Consider the following 25308-nt stretch of genomic DNA (forward strand, 5'->3'; position numbering starts at 1 on the left):
GAAGCCGAGGTATGAAGAATTGTATTGTGTTTATCTTTTTGTGTCTTATACAACCCTGCAAATCACTGAATATCTAAACGGCTTTCGTTAAATCCAAGTTGTAGTACTCACAGTTACATCCATTTGTGTCCATATGATCGTGTTAGTAAAGCTTACTATATGATAGAGTTAGTAAGTCTTTCTCTGCTCTCCCGTAAAGTTGTGATACGATCTACTAACAGGATACAGAACCAATTATCAATTTAACCAAGTTGTTGTATTACTACCCATCTGCTTCCGCCTGTCAACTCTGGTCGATCTCGTTGACGCGACATATTTGCTTTTTTATACTCCTTTCTTCGTTTACTGAACTAAACAGTAACTATTCTGAATTATGGTACTGCACATGCCTCGTAGATAAATATTTCTGATGCCAATAGTTTCCGTTTTGTCCAAGGAATGTTCTTTTTCTTATTCCCAGCATGACCCTTTTATTACATTATATGAAGAGCATGTAGGTCTAAATACCTCATGTATTACATAGAATATAGGTTTAACTTTTCCAGCAAAGAAGGAACATGTTATCATAGTATACAACACACAGAAGGGATAGCTGGCAATACTGTGGTCGTAATCTGTAATGACACAGGGGGCGGGCGGTGTCCTCGCCGCTGGTTTAGTGGCTAGAACGTGCGCCTTTGGTGTATCGTGTCCCGGGTTCGATTCCCGGTGGGAGAGCATCTATGATTTTTAAATGTTCTCGATGTTTCTGTGTTCGTGTCCATGTCGCTATAAGTTATTAGAAAAAGCAAGTTAAACGAGAGAAGCAAGTAAAATTAACAGTAAGTTACTGAAACCCGTTCGGTGAGTCAGAAAAAATATTGGACAAAGCACTGGGCTTTCGCGCCGTTCATGCGAGTTCGAATCTATCTCGGCTTGATTTTTTATCTATTTAAAAGAGTATTATATCTTTTCGCTACAGTTAGCCACTCTTTTCGTATTTTTCGCCGTCCTTCACAGTTAAAGTAACTGGCTATTCTTATTCTTTCTACGAATGATGGATCTTCTCTTTGGTTTCATTTCAACCATGCACAAGTAATGAAAAGACGCATTTGATAATAATAATAATAATAATAATAATAATAATAATAATAATAATAATAATAATAATATGAAATATTACTAGCTAACTCGTGTGTGTATTTCGACAATATAATTTTATATTATTATGTGGAAATAAGTAAGGCTGGCTGGCGTCCCACCCCCCTTATTTTTTTCGATGCGCCTTATGGGTCCACGGTGTCCAACGTTGGTCCCATGCTACTATCACCTCCTGTTCTCTCGATATAAGTTATCGACATTTTGCCTAAAGTGGGCTCTGCCGTGGCCCCATGACTCCCCATGACAATGACTCTTCGTTCATTTTGCATTGAAATCGCTTATTTTTCTGAGTACTATGAGTGCATACTGTCCAGCGTTGCTCCCATCACAACAATTTCCCGTTCTCTCGATATAAATTGCTAACATTTTGTTTGTAAGGCAGATATGGCGGTACAATCATTACGTTTGAAGAAGAATTGAAGAAGATATCGCCTTGCCACAAACAACACTTATTATTATTACTTATATTTATGTTGTTGTTGTTGTTGTTTTACTTACTACTAATGTTGCCTACCTTTATTTGCATTGCAATGTGTTACTAAAAAGCAAAGCAAATAACACTCTTCACCATTCACGCTCCCGAACTCGAAATACATGATTTACAGTTCTCTGTGTTAGAGGAAAGCACATTTATTATATTATTCTTTCAAATAACACATTTCACAAGTTACTTCGCTTTCAGTGTGTAATTTCATATCATCACTAATAATCATCTTGTTCCGATAGGAAAATAACCCCCTCCTGCAAAAAAAAAAAAAAAAGCCAGACCATAGCGAAAGAGCGAGAACCTCCTTTAGGCGATTAATCGGGTCCAATATTTCAGTAAAAGAGGATAAGTCCCTGCACACAAATATTTCAGTAAAAGAGGAAAAGTTACTCAAACTTTCTGAATACCTATGTATGGGCGAAATTTGGTTCCCTTGGAACTTTTTAAGTGTTTGAAGGGCCGCCATTTAGAACATTTTCATCTGATTATTCTGGTTAACGAACTCATCAAGATATTTCAACAATTAATGCTTGTGCCAAGTTTCTTCTCAATCCGCTGAAAATTAGGGTGGTTATGGCCTTCACAAATAGCGTTTTATATACACAGATAGATAGATAAATAGACACACAGAGGGAGAGAGAAAAAGGTATTTGCTTCTTTCTCCCTTCTCGCACCTGTGCTACGTCAGAGCTAAACCGGTCCTCTTTGGCAACATATTGACCAGCCCAACCTAAACACAAGCCTCTTACTTACTAACGTAGAAACGTAAGGTGTAAGGGATGTAAAAAAGTGTAAGGGATGTAAGGGATGTCGAGAGGTGTAAGGGAAGTAAAAAATGTATTTTTAATAACCATGAGTATGGATTCGAACCCCTCCACTTCCATGTTTTTTTTTTTTACTTTTTGCAGGTACGTCAGAACGTTCAATTTTTATTCTTTACTAATTGCAAATGGCGTTTACATTCAAAATAAAAGGAATTCTGGTGGCATTTGTTCGGATATTCTTTCCTTTCAAAATGAAGAAGAAAATAAAAGCAATACGCAAAGACTAAAAGTATTATCAATACTAAAAATTATCAATAATAATTGCTACGAAAGACTAAATACGACCTCTTCCACCATCTCTCATGAGCTGTATGTATTATTAACAAACATTTTTAAAAGCATCCTCTCCGGGGATTCAAACTCGCATACTTTGCATTTGTGAGCCAGCACCTTAATCACTATACCAAGATCATCCCGTGGTGAACGTTTGGTTGTCGACGTATTTGTTGTATTTGGGTTTTTTGTTCCCACTTCGACAATTTTTAGTCTTTTTTTTTCGTTTAACAGCTGTTTCTGGCTTTTTCTTTCTGTGTCATCCTTTATTTACAGTATGCACTATTCGTATTCACAGCTTGTGCCCTTCTGCAATGTCTTATTCAGGTTAGACTTTTCTTTTTGCCAAGCAGTAAACATTTGATTGATTTAATTTTCATACTCTCCACGGATGGAGCCCAGGAATGCAAGACTCGAATAATAGGTGTACATTTACTTTCCTGACAGATAATACCAATATACCGATTTCCATGGTGAACGTCCAGTGAATTGAACCTATATATAGGATGTTCCACAATATAGTGATTTCTTCAGTGATACTTAACAAAGACCATTAACCCTCTGGCGGCCGCAATTCTCTTCACAATTGAATCAATTTGTTCGCTCGCTTCTTAGGGAACAATAGGATATCACCGACGTGAGGCTCACTTTTTGGACCTTAAAAGAAATAGGACAATGTTAATTTTAAACTTTATTAACCAAGGTTCGTATGTGGAGGAACAATTTTCAAGCTTTTTCCAGCAATTTGGTATTTTACAGATTTGTGTTAGTAAGCACAGATCCGGTCTTGCACCGAGTTGAGTTCCTTCCGAATTACGCTTACCAAAGCACTTTTCTATTATTCTTAACTTATTTAATACTGCATTTCCGATGATGAAGTCGGAATGGATTTGCAGCACTAAAATGCAACTCACGTTCCACATACACGGCTACGAAGACAAATTTGAATTTGTTAAGTCGCGCAAAACCATTTAGCTCCGACACAAAAACGACAACACTGTAAATTCGTTACCACACAAAACCAACAATTGAACTCTCAAGCCTTCCCTGGCTTCTTCGACAGGATAGGTACGCTCAACCTCAGCTCTACCATTCATCATGTGTGAAACATAGGCATGACTTGCCGGCTAAACAATTACATTAGAAACATAATTGTCTACAGTTACACATAACGATTCTTCCTTTTTCGCTATCTCTACACTGCATATTTCCTTTTCCTGACTGAAATCAACTTTCTGGTTTATTTCGCACATATCTTCCGCAACGTGGGCCGGCTCGAATTCAAGAATATTTGCGGTTTCTTTTTCGCCTTGCACTTCCTTGCACTGTTGTATTTTAGTGGCTTGCCAACACACAACTTATGCCGTTCGCATATATTCACAATTCTCAGTGAGACGTTTCTTTCATTCCACTACACTATTTTTAAACTCGGCAGTTACTGAATCAATATGATTGGCCGCGTTAACTAATTTAGAGCGTACCTCAGTTAATGAGTTATTGGCTTACTTTGATATTATTACGTAAACTGTCTGCTTCGGCATTCAATTCGCTATTTCCTACGCTTACAAATCGCTTCTGTTACAGATTCATCTATTTTTTGTCCTAGACGTCCAATATTCAATTCCATTTTCTGAGCAATGGTTTCTAATTGTTTCTCTAATTCCTCTGTCAACATTGCTTGAAATTGTTCTAAAACACTAGCCTCCATATTGATATGAGTTAAAAGCAACTATTTCAAAGTACAAAAATATAAATGTCTCAGTTTGATACGAAAATAAGAAACATGCACTTAAAACACGAAACACTAAGAATTTTGATATTACGACCATTAACAACCAATCCTTGTTTCATTCACAGCTCAGATTACACTTTGCGAAGTGGTTCAATATAAAATAACCACAGATATAAACTAGTACTATATACAAAACATTGTCTGTTATTCATAAATGCATATTAAGGCGGAATCTGCGGAATTTGCCCTTTTCATCTCGTAAGTCGTAGATCACTTGTTCACTGATATGGCCTAAAGAAACCTCCTAAGCATAATCCACTCACCGTTTTTAGCGTAAAATTTAAATCTGTTCTTTTACTCGTAGGATCTTCATTCTAGTGACAGTAACGTAAGAAAAAATAAAAAGTTTTCTAAATGAGTTACATGTCTGGCTAATTGCAGACATGTAACATTTAATATGAATCGATTCAGCCATTCCTGTAGCTAATCCCAGATTAGGTTGATGTCAAATTTTTTGTACTGAGGTACAGTATGCAGATTGTTCGTCTTCTCTCTCTTGAATATTTATTTCCGAAAACACTGCTGCACGCGACACTTTTTTAAAAGTAAAAAGGCTAGTGTGCCAACTGTCCTTTCTCTAACAACAGAGACCACTCAGATTATAATATTTGACGTACAGTTTTAATCCTGTTCCCGTCTTTATGTTGGGTTACATGCGTAGGATCGACACTGCGTAGCATCGACACTGCGTACGATCGAAACTGCGTACGATCGAAACTAAAACCGGCGTAGGATCGAAAACAGATAAGGTCATATGATCGAACAATAAAAAAACAATTATTTTATAATCACAGAATATTAAGTAATAGTATTTTTTGGGAGTTATATAGGGAAAAACCGGAGTAGGAACAAAACTGTATACGACCGAAACTGCGAAGCGTCGAAACTGCGTAGGATCGAAACTGCGTACGGTCGAAACTGCGTAGCGTCGAAACTGCACAGGATCGAAACTGCGTACGATCGAAACTGCGTACGGTCGAAACTGCGTACGATCGAAACTGCATAGAAACGAAACTGACAAATAAAATAGTGACAAATATAATTAAATAATCATACAGGGGTGTACCCAGGAAGTTTTTCTTGGGGGACTATGACTTATTCAGGAGGACCAAAAAAGCTAAGTCATGTCTCAGCAGGGAGAAAGGAAAAGCCTCCCCCCAAAAGCTACTACTTCTGATCAAGTTGGCAAATTCCTTGTTCAGAAGATTGCCGTTAAGTTCAATTGACTTAGCTTAACATTTTCTTAGTTACCTAGTTGCTGTGAATTGTTACTTCTTTTATAGACTTTGCAGGTGGCACAATCGAAGGTTAATGTAATTAGTTCAAGTTTTTGATAGTTTGGGCTTCGTCCCAAATTTACTAACTTCCAGGGTTGTTTTGTTTAAAACAAATTATTTAAAACAAATGATTAAAACTTTTTTTAATTGTAATTTAATGTTAATTGTAATTGTTTGTGAAAAATTTGGGAAATTTATCCTTTCCCCCCCTATTATTTCAGTGTCCTGGGCTATATTCAAACCAACGTACAACTGTCTGAAATCATTCTTGGCCTACAAAACGCACCATAGAGGAGCACGATTGGATAATTAGGGAAGCCGGTGAACCATCATGTATGCTGATTTTTGCTTCTGACGCGTAAGAAGTGCCAAAATTTCATGTGTATTATGAGAGAGTTTTTTTCTTTCTCTCTTTGTATGGCAGCCAGCGACTTCAGGTTTTTACTGTACCTTGTCAACATACCATAAAATTATTTTTAGGTGACTTGAACCCATGCGGCTTCGGTGTTGCCAGCTAGAAATAATCATGAAATTCGGCTAGGGATTTTTTTTTAATTTTCACTCCTAAATTTTTTCAATAATCCCTCCCGTTAGCAACACTGCAATCTAACTTACACCAAAAAATAGCCATGTCCCTCTTCTAAAATACAAGATGTAAACGATATCAATCGGGCTAACAGTGTTTGGGCAATAAATCATTAACTGAAAGTCTACGAAAACCCCAAAATCGATTTTGTCCCGAAAGGGTTAATGAGATATGCGCGCCAAAGATTTCGGGCTCTAATTTAACGTGAGCCCTCCCCTTCAAGTTTCTGGGCTGGTCCATAGGATGAATGGCCTACATAGTACTGTCTACGGGCTGGATGGGCTACCAAATTTCAGCTTTCGTTCTCCCATAGTTAATGTGATATAGGCGCCGAAAATTTGGGAGCTAACTTCACCAGAGCCTCCCAACTTTCTGGGCTAGTCGAGATAAAGATCGACGGGCTAACAAATTTCATCTTTTGGGCCAATATAGTTAATAAGGTGTGAAAACCAAAGTTTTGGGGCGTTAACTTAACGTGAGCCCTTAACTTTTTGGGCAAGTTGAGATAATGGGTGTACCAGGTACTAAACTTCATGGGCCTTCCAACCCATTATTATTTAGCATTTGGAGCACTCAAGGAACACAGATACAGGGTCTCCAAATGTGAAAATGAAAATGCAATCTGTAAGTTTTATGTTCGACTGTCATCCTGAGTAGACTAAAGGAGACGCAGATGATGAGAATAAATGGAATGGTGAAATGAATTTATTTGGGAGGGAAGCAAAGTATGATACATTTCAGTCATTATACATGCAAATAGATGTTTTATGGTAATTTTTTTTGCTGAAATATAACTTCGGTATCTTTTATATGTGTTTAGGAGCTGACATTATTATCTAATAATTATAAGGAAGATAAGTTTTTTTTAAGGAGGATACAAGTTTTTCACCTTCGTACAACAATTCATGTTTAATAGGCGTATAGAAGGGGCTCATGCCCAAAACATTGGGACTCCATTTCTGGGACCCCATGGTGGGGACCCGATTCCTGACCACCACTGTGCTGAGGGGAATCGGATCTTTCCAATGTCACCATCTGTATGCAACAACTCCATGCTTAAACGAGAAATAGAGTGGACTCGAGCCCAACATTTCGGAACCACATTTTCTGGAGCTTCGAGGCCAGGGCCCAATTTCTGACATTACCGCTTTCGTTAATCGACCTCGACCTTTCAAACGCTAACACTAACACCATGTTAAATAGGCAAATAAAAGAGACCTGAACCCAAACTTTTGGGATCTCATTTCTGGAGTCTCAGGTCCCGGAGCTTTCCAACACCACAATATGTATCCAATAACTCCATGCTTAAAAGAAAAATATAATGAAGCCAAGCTCAAAATTTCCGGACACCATTTTTGGACCTTTGAGACAAGGGCCCAATTTCTGACGTTAACACTGTGCTCAGACGACCCGAACATTTCCAACTTCACCACCCACATACAATTCCATGTTTAATAGGCGTATAGAAAGAACCCGCGCCCAAAACTTCGGCACCCCATTTTTCTGGAGCCTCATGGCTGGGGCCCGGTTTCTGATATCACCACTGTGCTCAGGAGACCCGGACTTTTCCAATGCCACCATCTGCATCCACTAACTCCATGTCTAACACGACTTCCCCATTGTAGGAGGATTTTGACGAATTTTCTTCAGGTTCTTTACAACTATTTACAACGTTTCAAACTATTCATAAGAAATGAAATTTCAATACATTAGAAACTATGTTCTTTTAAAATGTTCAAAATGGATGACAGCATTGATTTCCAGTAATAATTGTAAACTTTCGTAATTTTATTCTCTGGAATCTTTTACGGTTAAAAATATTTTTGTGAAATGTAACGGAATACATTGAAATGCTCCTACTCCCACGGGTACGTGTTCCAATAATAAATCGAATTGAGGTTCACTGTACAAATGAGAAACTCCCAAAGCGAAGTACAACATTGTAACGTTGTTGACATACATATGAATAACTGGTGATTAGGTCGTTAAGCTGTACATAAAATCATATAAATTTTCATTCATATTACGCAGACAAGTACACACAGAACAGCATATGAATCTTTATCTGAGTTTTGTTTCTCTAACTTTTTGACAGCCTTTACGAAATAATAGAGATGCAAGGGCTCGGAAAAAACCGGCTTTTTTGAAAAAAAACTCGGTTTTTTCTGCTTCGCTTTTTTGCTTGGGAAATTTTGGGCTTTTTTGAAAATTCTGCTTTAAATTGATAAACCAGATTTTGTTTCGCTTCTCTACAATACAAAAAGTCATTTAATTAGTGGTTGATGCCGATAATAATATAAAACCTCGAAAATAAACCATGAATTTCGAAAAGATATTTCAAACAGTTTAACTTCTCAACATATTTACATTACGACTTCCACCAAAGGATTACCCAATGTATATAATAAGATTTTTTTTAACCTCCTACATACAAAAGTAAGCAGGGTTGGCAAGAGCCATGGTTGTTTTTGAAAATGCCAAAAACCCTTTTTTTGGGGGGAGTTTAAACTAGGCTATTTTGGTTTAAACCAGGTTTTTTTGGGTTTACATATTTTGTTTTATGTATTTATATTACATATTGACAGAAATAAGTTTGTTTCGCCTTGGTGTTATTATGCAACAACGGGGTTATGCTGGAAGAGGTCACGTAAGCTTAAAGAAGTCCGGTCAGTAAATTTCTTAAATTGAGAAACTCCCGCCCTAGCCATCGGGAAAATCCCGTCATTACTCTAAATGTAAAACAATAACGGAAAAAGTCCTGTTATTGCTTTGCATGTAAAATTTAAAGGTCAACATATCATAATCAGTACGCTAAAACTGAGGTATTAAATTACAAATTTAGTGCGTACATATCATTGAAAGTACAATCGGAGCTAATGTTGGAAGCTACGTAGGCAATCGATAAATTTTGTCAATTTATATCAGTATATTTAAGCAACCTTGGCTTCTTTATAAAACAACAGGCATTCAGGCATGCAGAAATATACAATTTACTTTCGTTTCGTATGTTCAGTCTTAACATCCTTACGTAATACCGAGGTTATCAAGGAGAAGACTTTCGCTTAAAGTGACATCCGAACCGCTAATTTGTTTACGCATGAGAGAAGGGTTGTGGTTCGACCGAGAATTGAACATGGGACACCTTGGTTAAAAGGTGAAAAGGAAATAAAACTAATGCAGATGGTTTGATGTATGGAAACGTCACCATGAAGTTCGCACGATTCGCATTTTTCGTACCTTTTATTTTTTTTCGGTTTAAACCAGTTGTTTATTTTAAAAAAAGAAGAAGAAAAACAGCTGGTGTAAACCAGCCAATCCTAAAAGTAAATACTTCTTTAAAAAAAAATACTCAAATAAGTAGCAAAATTCTATGTAGTATTTTTACTTCAAAATATTCCATACCCTCTTTTTGGAACAAAATAAAATTAAAATAAAACATAAGAAAAATACTTAGATTTATATGATACACTTAAAGGCTGCACACCTAGAGCTTTTGGTTTTGTATATTCTTGAAATTCTACAGTTTTATATAAACACGAAAGCACCATTACTGTTTATTCAGTCCTCAAGTTTTCTGTATTTTTAACAAGAGGGATTGAACATGAAGGGTGTGAGATAAGAACATGGTAACCCATAATTTTACTGTTTTAAGAAATTAGAAATTTTCTGCTGCACAATCCATTTTGAAAGTCGGAAAGCTGATTTTTCACGTAAGTCTATACATGAGGGATTAAACGAAGCGGTATGCGTTGCTGCCTATGTGATGCTGCGTAACTCAGCAATTGAAAATTTGTTAGTTACCATGTTCTTGGCTCACACCCTTCATATCATTATGGAACTCTCCCCACCCCACCAACACACACAAATAAAAGGACTACGGAATATATTTAAGTTAAGATAAATACAACTGCACAACAAACATGATTGACTGGAGCTTTTGCGCCTCTATCGAGAAGTCCGGAATCCAACTCAGCATTCGACCATTCTGACAAAACTTTTCTTCATTCCATCTATGAAGTAAAAATAGTGCGTGTACTGTGAGTTGGCTGACTTCATTTCTTATTGTTTATAAATCGTTATTATTACTAATTACCAGCAGTGACGGTTTTGCGAGGGTTAGGGGGGGCGCCTGTAACTTGTCCATCCTACCTGCAGTTTGGATTCTACGCAGTTTCGATTCTACGCAGTTTCGACGCTACGCAGTTTCGATCCTACGCAGTTTCGATCCTACGCAGTTTCGACGCTACGCAGTTTCGATCCTACGCAGTTTCGACGCTACGCAGTTTCGATCCTACGCAGTTTAGGTCGTGTGGAGTCCATGAATATAACCCTAATTTATAGCTGCACAGGTTAAACAAATTAAAGAGAGAGAAAAAATATATATTTTATTAGCGCATGATTAAAACTTAAATTATTTCAGGGCAACTGCGTAGGATCGAGACTGCGTAGCGTCGAAAGTGCGTACAATCGAAACTGCGTAGGATCGAAACAGGTTTTGAGCTGAATTTTTCGATCGTACGCAGTGTCGATCCTACGCCGCATTCCCCTTTATGTTACCCATTTGAATGAACGTAACGTAATAAAATGCCACTTAAATGAACACGCTCAACATATTAAATATTTATTTCACACAGTTCAGCTCTCTGTATTTTAGAATGTGATGCATAACATATTTCTTCAATTTTTCGGTACTCAGAGTGTAGTATTTATCTTCGCATGCCCTTTTTACTTTTAGCGAAAAAGCAATAATGAAGAATGTTCCACGATGCTAATAACACACGAGAGGCATTGTTTGCAAAAATTCTGTAAAAGAAGGATTCCAAACCTTGTAGGCTATATATTTCGATTTTTGTGAATAGCATTAGAGCAGGTTATGATAAGCTCTATGTTGAGAGCATAAACATAGGAGCATTAGCAATAATCAGAAAGTAACGAAGGTGCAAGTGGTTGACCATATTACCTTACCATATATTCTTATCCTTTAATAGATTGTAGAAAATAACTAATTATTTCACTCATCGGATAGCGATAACGTGATCTGAAGTGAAACACTTCCAAGTCAGTTCCTCAGAAAGCGTAAATGAGAGGCCAAAATTTAGAGTACGTAAAGAATAGAAGAAACGGATAATTTTAGTTTCTGTTATCTCCGGACATAGTTGTATATTTTATATTGTATCATATAGTAACAAATGTGTTTCCCTCACTTATTACGGATAAGACAAATTCAAATTATATCCTTTGTGTTGAGAAGCGGAAAAACAGTTATTACCAACCACAAGTTTGATAATATATCAAGAAGAAGGATTGGAAATATCTTCCTAACTTGTATCGGATTTGTACCTTTTCCTTGCAACTATTCTACAACCAACATTACGGAATAAATAACTTATTTCTTTTCATTTTTAGTAGTTAAGTTTAACAAATAAGGAGTTTGTGCTTTATACAATTTAGAAATTTGTAAGAATATCCCTAGCTTGAAACTACAAAGAAAGTTTCAATTCGTTCTATTTCAAGCCCTTTCGAATTCGAACATTTGTTTAACCTGCTCTGAGCCTATCGTAGAAGTATGCATATTTGACATCCTGCTATTCCTGGTAGAAGAGACAAGTAACTCGTGAGTATTTTTTTTTTAATGAAGAAGGAAGTATTAATGTCCGTGCTGACAAACAATGAAAGAAATTTTGGTCGTAGTATTAAACTTGTTTCAAACTTGGTGATCAGAACGGCTCCTACTCTGCGGATGGTATAATTTGAGACCGTTTCATTTCTTTTAGGCGAGTGAAATGAATTGAGATCTTATTTGAGAATATAAAAGAATGTAAGAATATCCCGGGTACAAACCATGAAAAATTTCCCAACCATTCTATTTGAAACATGTTTTGAACTTTAAGAGCTATTGCCAGTTACTTTGCTTCTAGCTGGAGAGAATGTAATTTGAGATCACGTCTTTCTTATTAGGTGAGTGAAATAAATTTTGTTACCCTGCTTTTAGATTTTAGACATAAGTGAGAATGGCCATAGATACAAGTCCCGCAGGATTTTGTATTTTTTATTTAAGAACAGCTTTAGGATAGAAGATTAAGAATAGATTTATCAATACAAAATAACTATGTAAAGTATCTCTTTTGATAAAATAGAATCTTAATATATTTAAAAAATGTGCCCAACGTCGGTTTCTTACTTTTGGGTTCCCTTTAAAGGGGGTTGTTATTATAACTACAAATCGATTTCTGAGTAACGTTAGTTTCAATTTCTGTTATGGGGCAGCAGCATTTTACCAGATAGTGTTCTCGTTGTACTTTTAAAAAGGGTATTTTAAAAGCGACTTTTCGTTCTTCTATATAGAACTCCTGTAGGCTGAGATCATCATTATTAATTAAGTTTATTTCAGAGCGATGTAAAGTCAAATTTCTTGGTGGGTTAAAGAGATGTACTCATAAAATGCCAGCGAAGCGTTATTTATTTATTTATAAATTAGCCTTGTAAAGTCCACATTAAGAATATTATCATAAATAAGAATTTATTAAGTACATTCCGATTTTCGAACAAAATTTCTTAGTAGGATAGAAAACTGCACCGTCTAAGCTGCACTTCATTCTTGAATGTAGGTTTACAATAGTAGAGCACGATGATGGTTGAATCCTAGTTTTTATGAGACAAAGATTTAAACTGCTTTAAGAAAAATTATATTCCACTTTTATTATATTTCTTACACGGGGGAATATATTCTATGATCCGATCGAAAGTGCAGGAACGTGAGAGTACAACGAACCAAGACAGACGAAAAGGTTATGGAGCTAATGGTTTATAGTTTACTTGTGTATCAGTTTTCTGGTATATTTTGTGTTTCCACGTATTTTTCCCTTTCTTTAATTTGCACTTTTCTCAATTTTTAAGACACTATTTTCGATTGAATTCCAACAAAGTATGAGTTTTCTATCATTTTGTCAGTACTTGTGTGTATTGATAGCTTTTCCCATAGTTCATACTACCTTTTTGGACAGGTCCTTTTTTTTTTTTTTTGCATTTGAAGCTGTAAACGCGGACTTATTCCATACAAAATCAGGAAGTTCACGAGTGAAGCCTTAAAAATTAAAGTGAGATCTTCATTTCAAGTGAAATTTACGTTTGTTCGAGTAGAACTGGCTGATGACTCAAAGCTCATAGAATACAGGCTTGGGTGTCGTCTCTAGGCTTATGAATCACCCTTCACAACAATTTCCATTATCAAACCTAGATTTCTTTAATTTGTTCTATTGTTTTCTTTTAAGATTATAGCCTGCATTCTCCGTTTTTTGTAGACTACTTACAGTCTTATCTAGGACACTTGTCTCATGCCTTTTTCTTCCTTGTAATTCTCTATTTTCGTTGCCTCTCTTTTCTGGTTAGTTATAACTCAGTAGGTTACGATTATGCATTTTAAAAATTGCATCGTCTCTGAAGTTTAAACTCTATCCCTTTCTCCTTCGTTTCGTTCTGTTTTTTAAGATATTTTCTGAATTTAAAATTACTCTAATAGCATATACCTTATAAAAATGGAAATCCTAAAAGAGCAGGGAGTGAATCAAAAAGCTACTTTCTCTTCTTTGTATTCAGTTAAATAAGATGTTACTATTTGGGCGAATCCTTCGCGATTAATTCTCATCAGTATTGTCATAAAATCGATAGGATAAAGCGCGAGTAAAATGGAATTGAAACAAGAAGAAACTGTTGGCAATCAACAGGGATATCATCTAAAAGTTTGTTCTTGGCTTTCTTTTCATTCTTCCGAATATCATTTTGTTATGTTTGTTTCTCTTTTCTATTTGGTCTATTGCTAAACAATATCTGGAATTACAAACATGCATTATAACGAACATTAAGAAAACGGAAGTGATGTTCACCTGTTTCAGGTTATTTCCAGAGAAGTTAATTTTGTTTATAACAAGTTTTCGGCTTCGTTTATAAAGATTTATAATTTGTGCTAAAGTAATGTATGATTTTTCTCTTGTTTTCGTTGTTCTTTCTTCTCGCGATATTCTTTACTATATATTGAGCTAAGTTCTCAAATTAATTTTCTATTTGCCACTTGATGTTATCCCATGCCTCTGGATTAGCCTGGCCTATGAATTTTTCTAATATCAATAGTGTTCTTATTTCTACCAGGGTCATAATGAGAAGCTGTGAGGGGCGTAGACTTAAAATCATTAATAAGGCGCACTGAATGTAAAATAGGGACGTTATAACATGTGCGTATTTCTTATTTAACTTGCTGATCAACAGTTGTATGTGGAGTATTATTACAAACTATCTTCGCAGACCGTTTAAACGCTCAAAGTTGTAAGTTTCAAAACCACATAATCTTATTCCGTTACACTCAATAATACATCTACATCAAACATAAGATGAAGACCTTGGAGGGCAAGGGAAGTGACTTTTGAAGTAGATAAATTTGTCTACAAAATTGACACTCCACAGTGAAATACAGATGGTGATCAGAAAAATGGAAACACCTGAACGAAATTGCAACTTACCAGATTAATATTGTGTCGGGCCACCTTTCGCCTTCAGAACAGCCTTGATGCGACGTGGGATGGAGGCATAGAGGTCGTGAATGCTAGCAAGTGGAATTTTACACCATTCCTCGAGCAGGGCATCGGCCAGTTCTGTGAAAGAGGATGGAGGTGGAAATCGTCGCCGGAGTCGTGTTTCCAACACGGACCACAGATGTTCAATTATGTTGAGATCTGGTGATTTTGCGGGCCAGGGGAGGTGTTGAACTTCATCCCGATGTTCCTCAAACCACTCTGCAACAACTCCAGCTGTGTGAGTGGGTGCATTATCATCCTGGAAGATGGCGTCATTGTCCGGGAACAACATCCGGACCATAGGATGCAAGTGATCTCCAAAATTGCGACATAATCGTTGGCAGTGATTCGTCCACTAAGTTTGACCATAGGACCAAATGAAAACCACGATATTGCGGCCCACAGCATCACCGAGCCGCCGAGATATTTCAGAGTTGGGCGGAGACACTGCAGATCATAAGCTTCTTTGGGTGTTTTCCACACATAAACACGGCCCGTGGTTGGGAATAGGGTGAAGGATGACTCAACCGACCATATCACACGTTTCCAGTCCTCAACGGTCAGAGCTGCATGGTCGCGGCACCTATTGCGGCATGTGAAAGCGTTAGTCCCTGATGTGCGGTTTGGCACGTGTAACACGACCCCTTAAGTTCATGTCATGTATTTCGCGGCGGACTGTGATTGTCGAATCAGGTTGGGGGGGCTGCTGATTTAGTTCTTCCGCCACTTGCTCCGCAGTGGCACGACGGTTCTGGGTGACAATGCGCTTTAATACCCGGCGTGACCTGTCACTCATGATTTTATCCCGCTTCCCCGATGTTGTTTTCCCCTGTGTTGTGTAGGCCGTCATCACCTTCGACACTGTCCCACGCGACACACCTAACACAATAGCCACTGCCGTCACACTCACTCCACATAACCGCGCACCAACAATTTGTCTTCTTTCAAAATCTGATAGGTCTCTCAATTTACACTACCTCCGTCTCAGGCAGCCACTGGATTGTTTTTGTTGTTGTGTTTGAGTTTAACGTCCCGTTCAGCAGCGAGGCTATATGAGACGTGGACCTACTGATTAACGTGGAATCCGAACCACATGAGCTCCCGCCGGGAATCGAACCCGGGTCTCCCACGCCAAAGGCGCGAAAGCTAACCGCTTAGCCACAGAGGAGCTCCGGCAGCCACTGGACACTGCTGTTCCACTGCGCCTGAAGTAGTATGGAGACCGACCTAACACACCACCACCAGCGGTCCGGCGCTGCAGGTGCCACATCACTGCCAACCCATACATCTGACGTGATGCCAACAACAGGTGTTTCCATTTTTCTTATCACCATCTGTATATAAGCTGGGAGGATAACCACGACACAATTCACTCATTGGTATACCCTCGAGTGGAGTGCGATGAGGATTTTAAAGTTTGCATATTGGGATCCGCAGAGTGGTTTTCCGATTATAAATAAAACTTATTGTAAACGTCATGTATAACATGGATCCCTTTTATTATGGGGACCTCAATTGAGCTGTCTGAAACAGTGAACACAGTGAAAACAGTGAACTAAATGCATTTTCAAACTATCAGCAACCAGGTTAAACTTTGTAGTTTTTCATAATTTATGATAAATTATCACTTTTGGAAAGAGTGGTGGATAAACTCACATGAAAAGGTGATGTAAAAATGTGGCAATGTACCTTTTTTTTGGTATTTGACATCCTGGGTTTCCAGTTTTACACATACTTGTTGACAGCTCGAAAATGGAGTTATGATAGTTCACTTTGGTTTCAGACAGCTTAATTACTACTGATGCACTGTCACTATATATATATATATATATATATATATATATATATATATATATATGTAGTGGCAGTGCATCATATATATATATATATATAGCATTTAACTTTTATTACTTTGATCTGTTTACATGACAAGAAGAAAGGACATCCTTACCTTATATCAGAAATCTTTTCAATTCTGCATTTTGTTGAAAGAATTTATTCACTTTGTTTAGTATATCCCTTTCATACTGCATTAACATAAGCGACTGAAGGTTGTCTTTCCCGAGGTTCGCTCTTAATCCTTATTTTATAACATTGAGTTTCAAGAAAAGCATATTTACAACTTCCTTTCTACATGTGTAAGAGGGAGAGAAGGAGGAACTTGTATAATTTTAAAGAGGCGTGTATAACATAAAGCATACATTTGATATTCATATATAATTTTGAACGCACAAGTAAGGCAGGACTTGCAAGTTTCCTTTGATTTCCTACATCCCTGGTTCAATATCGCTTCAACATGCTTTCTCTTCATACTCACTACTTATATATTCAATATCATATTCACTCACAACATCTCCTTGCGATGTCTTGGACTAAATATCTGCATAAAATTTGTTCTTCGATAGTTTTCCCTTTATCTATGCCACAGATTTTCTTCATTGCATTTGAGGGTAGTACGTCTTTTAAATCAGAAATCCGCCTTGGATCGAAACACACAAAGTCGTGGTAAAGGTTTTCGTGTTTCGAAATCCGGTTAGTTACACTTTGAATGATTTTGTTAAGGACATCAGTGAAAACACACGGTCTGAAACTTTTCTCTTCTGTATTCTTTGATTTCATGACATGCCAATTCAGATCATGCAACGATATTATATTATTGTGAATTACTTCCATTTTTCTTGTAGCTATCTTGAGCAAGGGTACTACTTACAAATGCACAATCTGTTGTTAAGAAGAAGAAGAAAAAACATATAGAATATATGTTGATTTTAGGTAGATAATCTGTATTTGTGCTTACAGTAATAAAATAGAATTTTTGTTTCGGTTTGCTATGGCAACTGGTATTTATTAACGGAGATTACAGAATAAAAAGTAGTTGTGGTGAATGTGATGTGTCTAATTTGAAAGTTATGCAACCACTACTTATTGCAAATATACCTATAAATTAAGGGTGCCTGATAGTGGTGACTTATCTTAGTATTCGAACTGGACTAATGTGACGAAAAATACGTTAAATTTAATTATAACGTTACAATAGAACGATTACATTCTATGGTTTGGTATGACTTGGTCACAGCAAAACGCATGCCTCCTCCTGGTTTCTTCGGCACCTACCCCTCTCCAACTCCCTACTACACCTACAACCTCCCGCTACCGCGAGACCCAATCTGCTACGCTCCTTGTGGATTACAATGACATTCTTTTTGTTAACCAGTGTTACCTTATTGTCAACACCTGGTGAGAAATGCCACGTATATTCCTCGTGGTCAACAACTGTTTCAGAACTAGAGCGCACTAACGGATGCAACATACATATTTTGAATTTTGAATCCAAGCACTATGAGAATCGTCAAAGTAATTTAAATGATATTTTTATTACTTGTTTATGGTAATGAACAATTTGTTAAACCATTAATTTTTATTTTAACTGAGTGTGACGTGAAAAGTCACGAAATATCAAAACTGTATGCGAGGTGGCAATAATACCATCACATGCCAGCACAAACTTAAAACCAGAAACGTAATAAAACGACATAATGATCTTACTTTTCTCCAGACACTATTATGTTTTCACCTTGAATTTACCATGAAACCATTGCCTTCAGCAATCCTACAAACACACAAATCTTAAAAGATAAGGTTGGTAAATACTCTTTACATCTCTTATACGGTACAGCTTCTATACATTATTCATACAGTATAGGTACAAGTTCTACACAGTATTAATCTTAACTTCTTTCTCCATAAGTAAACGCAGCTAAATGATAGGTATTCCATAAGTTACTAGGTTTGGAAAAACACGTGCTCGAATCACAGGTAGCGCAGTGAGTTATCAAAATTGCCAGAAGGCCATTTTATAACTTTTACGTTTGTAAAAAAAAATTAAATCGAATATTTCTGATTCAGGCCTACACATCCGGGATAACAATGCTACCAACTTGAAATGTACAAAATATAGATAGAGGATCAAATATTTAAACATGTACAAATTTTACCCTGAAATCCAAATTGAAAAGTTGAATATAATACAATTCAAGGATAGAGTAGTCACACAGATTGATTATTTGAACTCTGTGGGTTCAAACTTCAGAAAAAAACGATCATATGGCATTTCATATATTAGACCCAAAAGCCGTTGCTTGTAGGAAGCGCAAACCGTTGGCCGCTAGGTTAGTCCGACGCTGATTTCTTCCGGCGTTTGGTCTACCATGCAGTAACATTTTTAATCATATTCGGTATTTAATCTTCTAGTATAAAAATTATAGGGACCATGACCTGTAAACATTTCCATCGTTTCTTTGTTTAAATCTCTTTTCCCTTTCCTAATTTTAATGGTCGGTATATATTATTCCAATCTGTCCTTTTATAATTATTTTTTACCATGATATGAATTTTTTTTTAATGATTGCGTTTTGCTACATAATAGAAATTGTTCCAAATATTTCTTAAACGCTCACTTATTTCTCTTTAATCCAATTTTTTATTACTTGTACTAGTTAGCTAGCCACTAACATTTAAGGAGACTGGCGTTCTAAGAAATAGTAGCTCCTTCCTCCAGTTGAATCCTTTCAGTTTATGTCTGATAGCTGGACATCGTACATGGCAACACGCATGCCTCGAAATATGACATGCCAGTATATTTCTCCAATTGGAGCAAGAAAGAATGAATATTTCGCCATCACTTAGAGACGCACTAGATAGATTGGGTAAATTGCATTCACGTTGAATTCTAAGAGAGGAAAATTAATGCAAACAAAATGAATATAATAATATGCATCATGCTGAGACAGAGAAAGCATGGGCAGAACAACGACATTTTTACTCTTAAGCATAGACAGTCTGCATTTCCCTCCTGCTCCATCTTTCTGTTTTGGGTTTTTCTCTTTCGTTTAAGGAATGTAACGCTTTTAGTTGCAATAGCGAACATAATTTACAATGCTTAACTCCCTCATGCGGGAGGTTGCGAATATTATTTTCGAAGTTTTATTTACGCTGCCCGAACATTACATAACAAAGCTAAAAATGTCATTCCCGCATGGATTACTGGTGAGTACACCTCCTTCAAGAGGTACAACTGGCTTCGTAGATTTACGAAATCAGCGTTCTAATTATCCTTAGAGAACTAGTGTGAATATAGTAAATTAGGGAAATCACTCTTTAAATCGTCGATTCCATCTTGTTCACCCCAACCATAATAGGTGGGCAACATGGAAATTTTGAAACTCTTCTCTATCTTGGGAGATGAGTTTAAAAACTTGATAACGTCTCTTCTTCGTAACTGCCTATATATTGTATCCTTGGTATTCTTCTTCCTGGTATTTCTATTGCATTTCCCGTTATCAGCATGGTGATCATATCGGAGTGCCGAATAAGATGGCAAAGCATGCTGTTTCTGCTTTTTCCTATTATTTTCATGATCTGTTGTCCTTCATTAGCAACCCTTAGTCCTCGTTCATTTCTTTTTCTTTCGGTCCATTATATACGCAACATTGTGCGCCAATACCACATTCAAAGTGCTTCTAGCTTAGATATTTTGGCTTTTCTCAATGGAAATCCTCGATTGATCCTATACGTATATATGCAGACGTAACAGTAACTTCTGAAGATAGTGGATTAAATTTGTCTGACTTTGATCTACAAATACAATGTTTTTTTTTCTGAGGCTAGATGTTAACCCATAAACATCTATAAACCGTAAATAAACTTAAAATTTGAAATGGAACCGGGGGCAACTATATGGCAGTGTGGAGTTTATGACTGATTTGAGCATACGCCTTAGATTGTGCACCCAATTAGACAGCGTGTGAGACTCATTCAAATTAATCTTCGTTCGAATGGCAGCCTGGAACTACAGTTTTTTTTTCAGGGAGTTAAGCATTGTAAATTATGTTCGCTATTGCAACTAAAAGCGGTTTATTCCTTAAAGGAAAGAGAAAAACAAAAACCAAAAAGATGGGAAATGCAGACTTTCTAATGTTAAGAGTTAAAATTTCGTTGTCCTGTTCATGCTTTCTCAGCATGATGCATATTATTATATTCATTTTGTTTGCATTAATTTTCATCTCTTAGAATCCAACGTGAATGTACTTTATCAAATCCATCTAGTGCGTCTCTAAGTGATGGCGAAATATTCATTCTTTCTTGCTTCAATTGGAGAAATATACTGGCATGTCATATTTCGAGGCATGCGTGTTCCCATGTTCGGTGTCCAGCTATCAGACATAAACTGAAAGAATTCAACTAGAGGAAGGAGCTACTATTTCTTAGAACGCCAGTCTCCATAAATGTTAGTGGCTAGCTGACTAGGATAAGTAATAAAAAATTGATTAAAGAGAAATACGTGAACATTTAAGAAATATTTGGAACAATTCCTATTATGTAGCTAAACGCAATCATCAAAAGAAAATGCATATCATAGTAAAAATTAACCAAGAGAGCACAAATTGAAAAAATTATATCGACTATTAACATTAGGAAAGGGAAAAGGGAATTAAACAAAGAAAGACGAAAATGTTTACAGGTCATGGTTCCTGTAATGCTTATACTATTAGATTAAATACCTAATGTGATTAAACATGTTACTGCATGGTAGACCAAACTTCGGAAGAAATCAGCGTCGGACTAACCTAGCGGCCAACGGTTTGCGCTTCCTACAAGCAACGGCTTTTGGGTCAAATATAGTGAAATCCCATATGATCGTTTTACTGAAGTTTGAACCCACAGAGATCAAATAATCAATCTGTGTGACTACCATATCTTTGAGTTGTATTATATTCAACGTTTAGATTGGATTTCAGGGCAAAATTTGTACATGTTTAAAGATTTGGTCCTCTAGCTATATTTTGCACATTTCAAGCTGGTAGCATTGTTATCCCGGATGTGTAGGCCTGAATCAGAAATATTTGATTAAACTTTTCTATACAAACGAAAAAGTTATAAAATGGCCTTCTGCCAATTTTAATGACTCACTACGGTACCTGTGTGTCGAGCAGGTGTTTCCAAACCTAGTAACTTATGATAAAATAGTTATCATTTCGCTGCATTTTACTTATTTAAAATTTTGAGTATTTAAACGGTCTGCGAGGATAGTTTGTAATAATATTGCATATACAACTGTTGATAAGCCTGTTTAATAAAAAATACGCATATGAAATAACGTCCCTATGTTACAGTCAGTGCGCCTTACTAATGATTTTAAGTCTACGCTCCTCAGAGCTTCTCATAGTGACCCTCGTAGAAACGAGAACATTATTGATATTAGAAAAAGCTAATGCAGATACATGGGATAACATCAAATGGTAAGATAAAAAATTAATTCCAGAACTTAGCTCAATATATAGTGAAGAATATCGGGAGAAGAAAAAAACTAAGAAAGCAAGAAAAAATCATACATTACTTCAGCACAAATTATAAATCTTTATAAACGAAGACGGAATCTTGTTATAAACAAAATTATCTTCCCTTGAAATAATCTGGAACAAGTGAACATCACTTCCGTTTTGTTAATGTTCGTTATAATACATGTTTGTAATTCCAGATGTTGTTTGGCAATAGACAAAATGGAAAAGAGATATTTGGAAGAATGAAAAGAAAGCCAAGGACAAACTTTTTAGATGATATCCCTGTTGATTGCCAGTAGTTTCTTCTTGTTTCAATTCCATTTTACTCGCGCTTTATCCTATCGATTTTAAGACAATACTGATGAGAATTAATCGCGAAGGATTCACCCAAATAGTAACATTATATTTAACTGAAGACAAAGAAGAGAGAGTAGTTTTTTGATTCACTCCCAGCTCTTTTAAAATTTCCATTTTTGTAAAATATATGCTATTAGAGTAATTTTTAAATTCAAAAAATATCTTAAACCTTAACAGGGAACGTTATATTTGTTCGCTTACAGGAAGTGCGTGTCTGTGGGACACGGGCATGTATAAAGCAATATCTTTTTTAAAAAACGTATGTGTAATGTAGAATAATGAAACTTTATATTTTGTACTTCGAGCAAAATATGATAAACAAGAATTACATATATTAATTCGGTTTTATTGGAATATAAATTCGGAAAATATTTCAATATCTAAATAAAAATAGTACATAAATTTAAAAACTGACAAATTTTAAGTTAGTATAATTCTACATATTACTACCCTGCAAAATATGCTATTTGTCCACATGCAGCTACCTTGTTCAAATGTGCTATTTGTCCAAAAGAGCTTGGAAATGTTTAACGAACATGGTAGCTTTAAATAGAGATCGTCTAAAAGTGTCTTGAAAATGGTGAATACATATCTTCGTATCCTGATTTACAAATAGAACACAATATTAGGAAAGAAATAAGGGCTTTATTTTCAGATAAGTCAATAGATCTGTAGTTTGACTTTGCTCTAATTTACTTCAAATTTGTTTCGATTTTCTTCCAACTTCATATTGAAATCTTCTGAATTATATCATCATCACATACGGTAGACAGGATTTTTTTCCCCAGATTTCTTACATGGTGACTATACCAGGCATCCCTCTGACTATGTTCTGATGAAGAATCCTTCGGTTTCTTAGTGGTTCATTTCAATTCCAAATAAACCTGTTTTTACCTCTGTATCTAAGGCCTTCGTTATCACATGAAACTTGACTAGGGCTGCTCACATTGACACTTCTGTTACTACTTGAGCTTACACCTGGCACTGTATCAGAATTGGTATCGCCCTCACTGTCAGTAGGTAATTCTTGACTTTCAGGAAAAAATTAGGCGTCTCAGTCAGAATCTACTGAAGACAATAATATAAAGTCCTTCTGTACTTTCAACATTTTTGGAATTTTTCCCGTGAAATAAGGATCTGCTGTACTTACAGTTTCATTCTTAAATTTCTTTCTCGAGGTACTAGGTCTATATTTTGCAAATACATAAAACCTCATACAAACAAAACAGTATGTTTCAAGAGCTCTATAGCTTCTATTTCACGGTAAATGAAGTAAACCACAAAAATTTTTGAAAGAAAAACTCTCTTCAGAAAAACTGTCCAATAATCACGCAAAAATATAAACGATAATGGAAATGTGTAGCTCTCAGACACCGTAGGTTTTCTAAAATCATGGACAAATGTTCACTCAGACATTAACACCAACAATGTACTACTGTGACACACATACAACTAAATAATGGGAAGGTACTAAGAAAACCGATACATTTAGTGAATCAGTGTTGCCAATGTAAACATGAAATATCTTTGTTTTACGTCCCACGGTTATGCCGATGAGGCTAAAGAAGACGGTGATGATGAATAATAAATAAAATGGTGAATGAAGAAAGTGGGAGGAAACGGGAGAACCCCGAGAAAACCCACGCACGCGGTGTTTGTTTACCACAAAGTTCATTTGGCGGGGCTGGGATCGAACACGGGACCCCAAGCACCAGAGGTGCACGCTCTACCACTGAGCCACCGCGGCCCCAGTGTTGCCAATGTAATACAAAGAAAAACCATAGGCGTCTGACATACACATATTTCCTCTTAAGGGTTAAAAAACCAAAGAAAACGAAGGAGAAAAAGATTGACTTTAAACTTCAGAGACGATGCAATATTTAAAATGCATTTTCGTAACCTACTGAGTCATAACTAATCCGAAAAAAAAAAAAAAACAAAGGAAATAGACAATTACAAGGATGAAAAAGGCATTACGCAAGTGTCCGTGATAAGACTGTAAGTAGTCAACAAAAAACGGAGAATGCTCGCTAAAATCTTAAAAGAAAACAATAGTACAAATTAAAGATATCCAGGTTTCTTAATGGAAATTCTTGTAAAGGGTGATGCACAAGCTTAAAAACGACACCCACGCCTCTATCCCATGAGCTTTGAGCGATCAGCAAGTGCAAATCGAACAAACTTAAATTTAATTTGAAACATAAAATCTAACTTTAATTTTTAAGGCTTCACTCGTGAACTTCCTGATTTTATATGGAATAGCTCAGCGTTTACAACTTTGCGTTTACAAGAGCAAAAATATAGACCTGTCCAAAAGGGCAGTATGAACTATGGGAAAAGCTATCAATACACACAAGTACTGACAAAATGATAGAAAACTCACATCTTGGTGGAATTCACTCTAAAATGGTGTGAAAAAATTTTAAAAATTGAGAAAAGGGCAAATTAAAGAAAGGAAAAATTCGTGGAAACACAAAATATATCAGAAAACTGATAATCAAGTAAACTATAAACCATTAGCTCCATAACCTTTTCGTCTGTCTTGGTTCGTTGTACTCTCACGTTCCTGCACTTTCAATTGGATTATAGAATATATTCCCCCGTGTAAGAAATATAATAAAGTGGAAAATATTTTTTCTTAAAGCAGTTTAAATCTTCGTCTCAT

The 25308-nt window shown here is 36.3% G+C and overlaps 1 protein-coding gene across 3 annotated transcripts in view; it reads right to left on the reverse strand.

The window, feature by feature from the left end:
• Nucleotides 1–25308, reverse strand: part of LOC145690968 (uncharacterized) — a 94623-nt gene that overhangs the window by 64268 nt on the left and 5047 nt on the right. Inside the window, exon 2 of one of the 3 annotated variants that reach the window (XM_081766438.1) lies at nt 17597–17667. The exons of the other annotated variants lie outside the window; for them this stretch is intronic. Within the exon in view, the coding sequence (XP_081622564.1) occupies nt 17649–17667 (19 nt within the window). The 3' untranslated portion in view covers nt 17597–17648. Of the gene's footprint in view, nt 1–17596; nt 17668–25308 lie in introns of those variants that run through there. 3 annotated transcript variants of the gene reach the window in all.

This window comes from Thermobia domestica, chromosome 7 (genome assembly GCF_964235325.1).
Source record: "Thermobia domestica chromosome 7, izTheDome1.hap1.1, whole genome shotgun sequence".
In the NCBI taxonomy this organism is placed as follows: Eukaryota; Metazoa; Arthropoda; class Insecta; order Zygentoma; family Lepismatidae; genus Thermobia; species Thermobia domestica.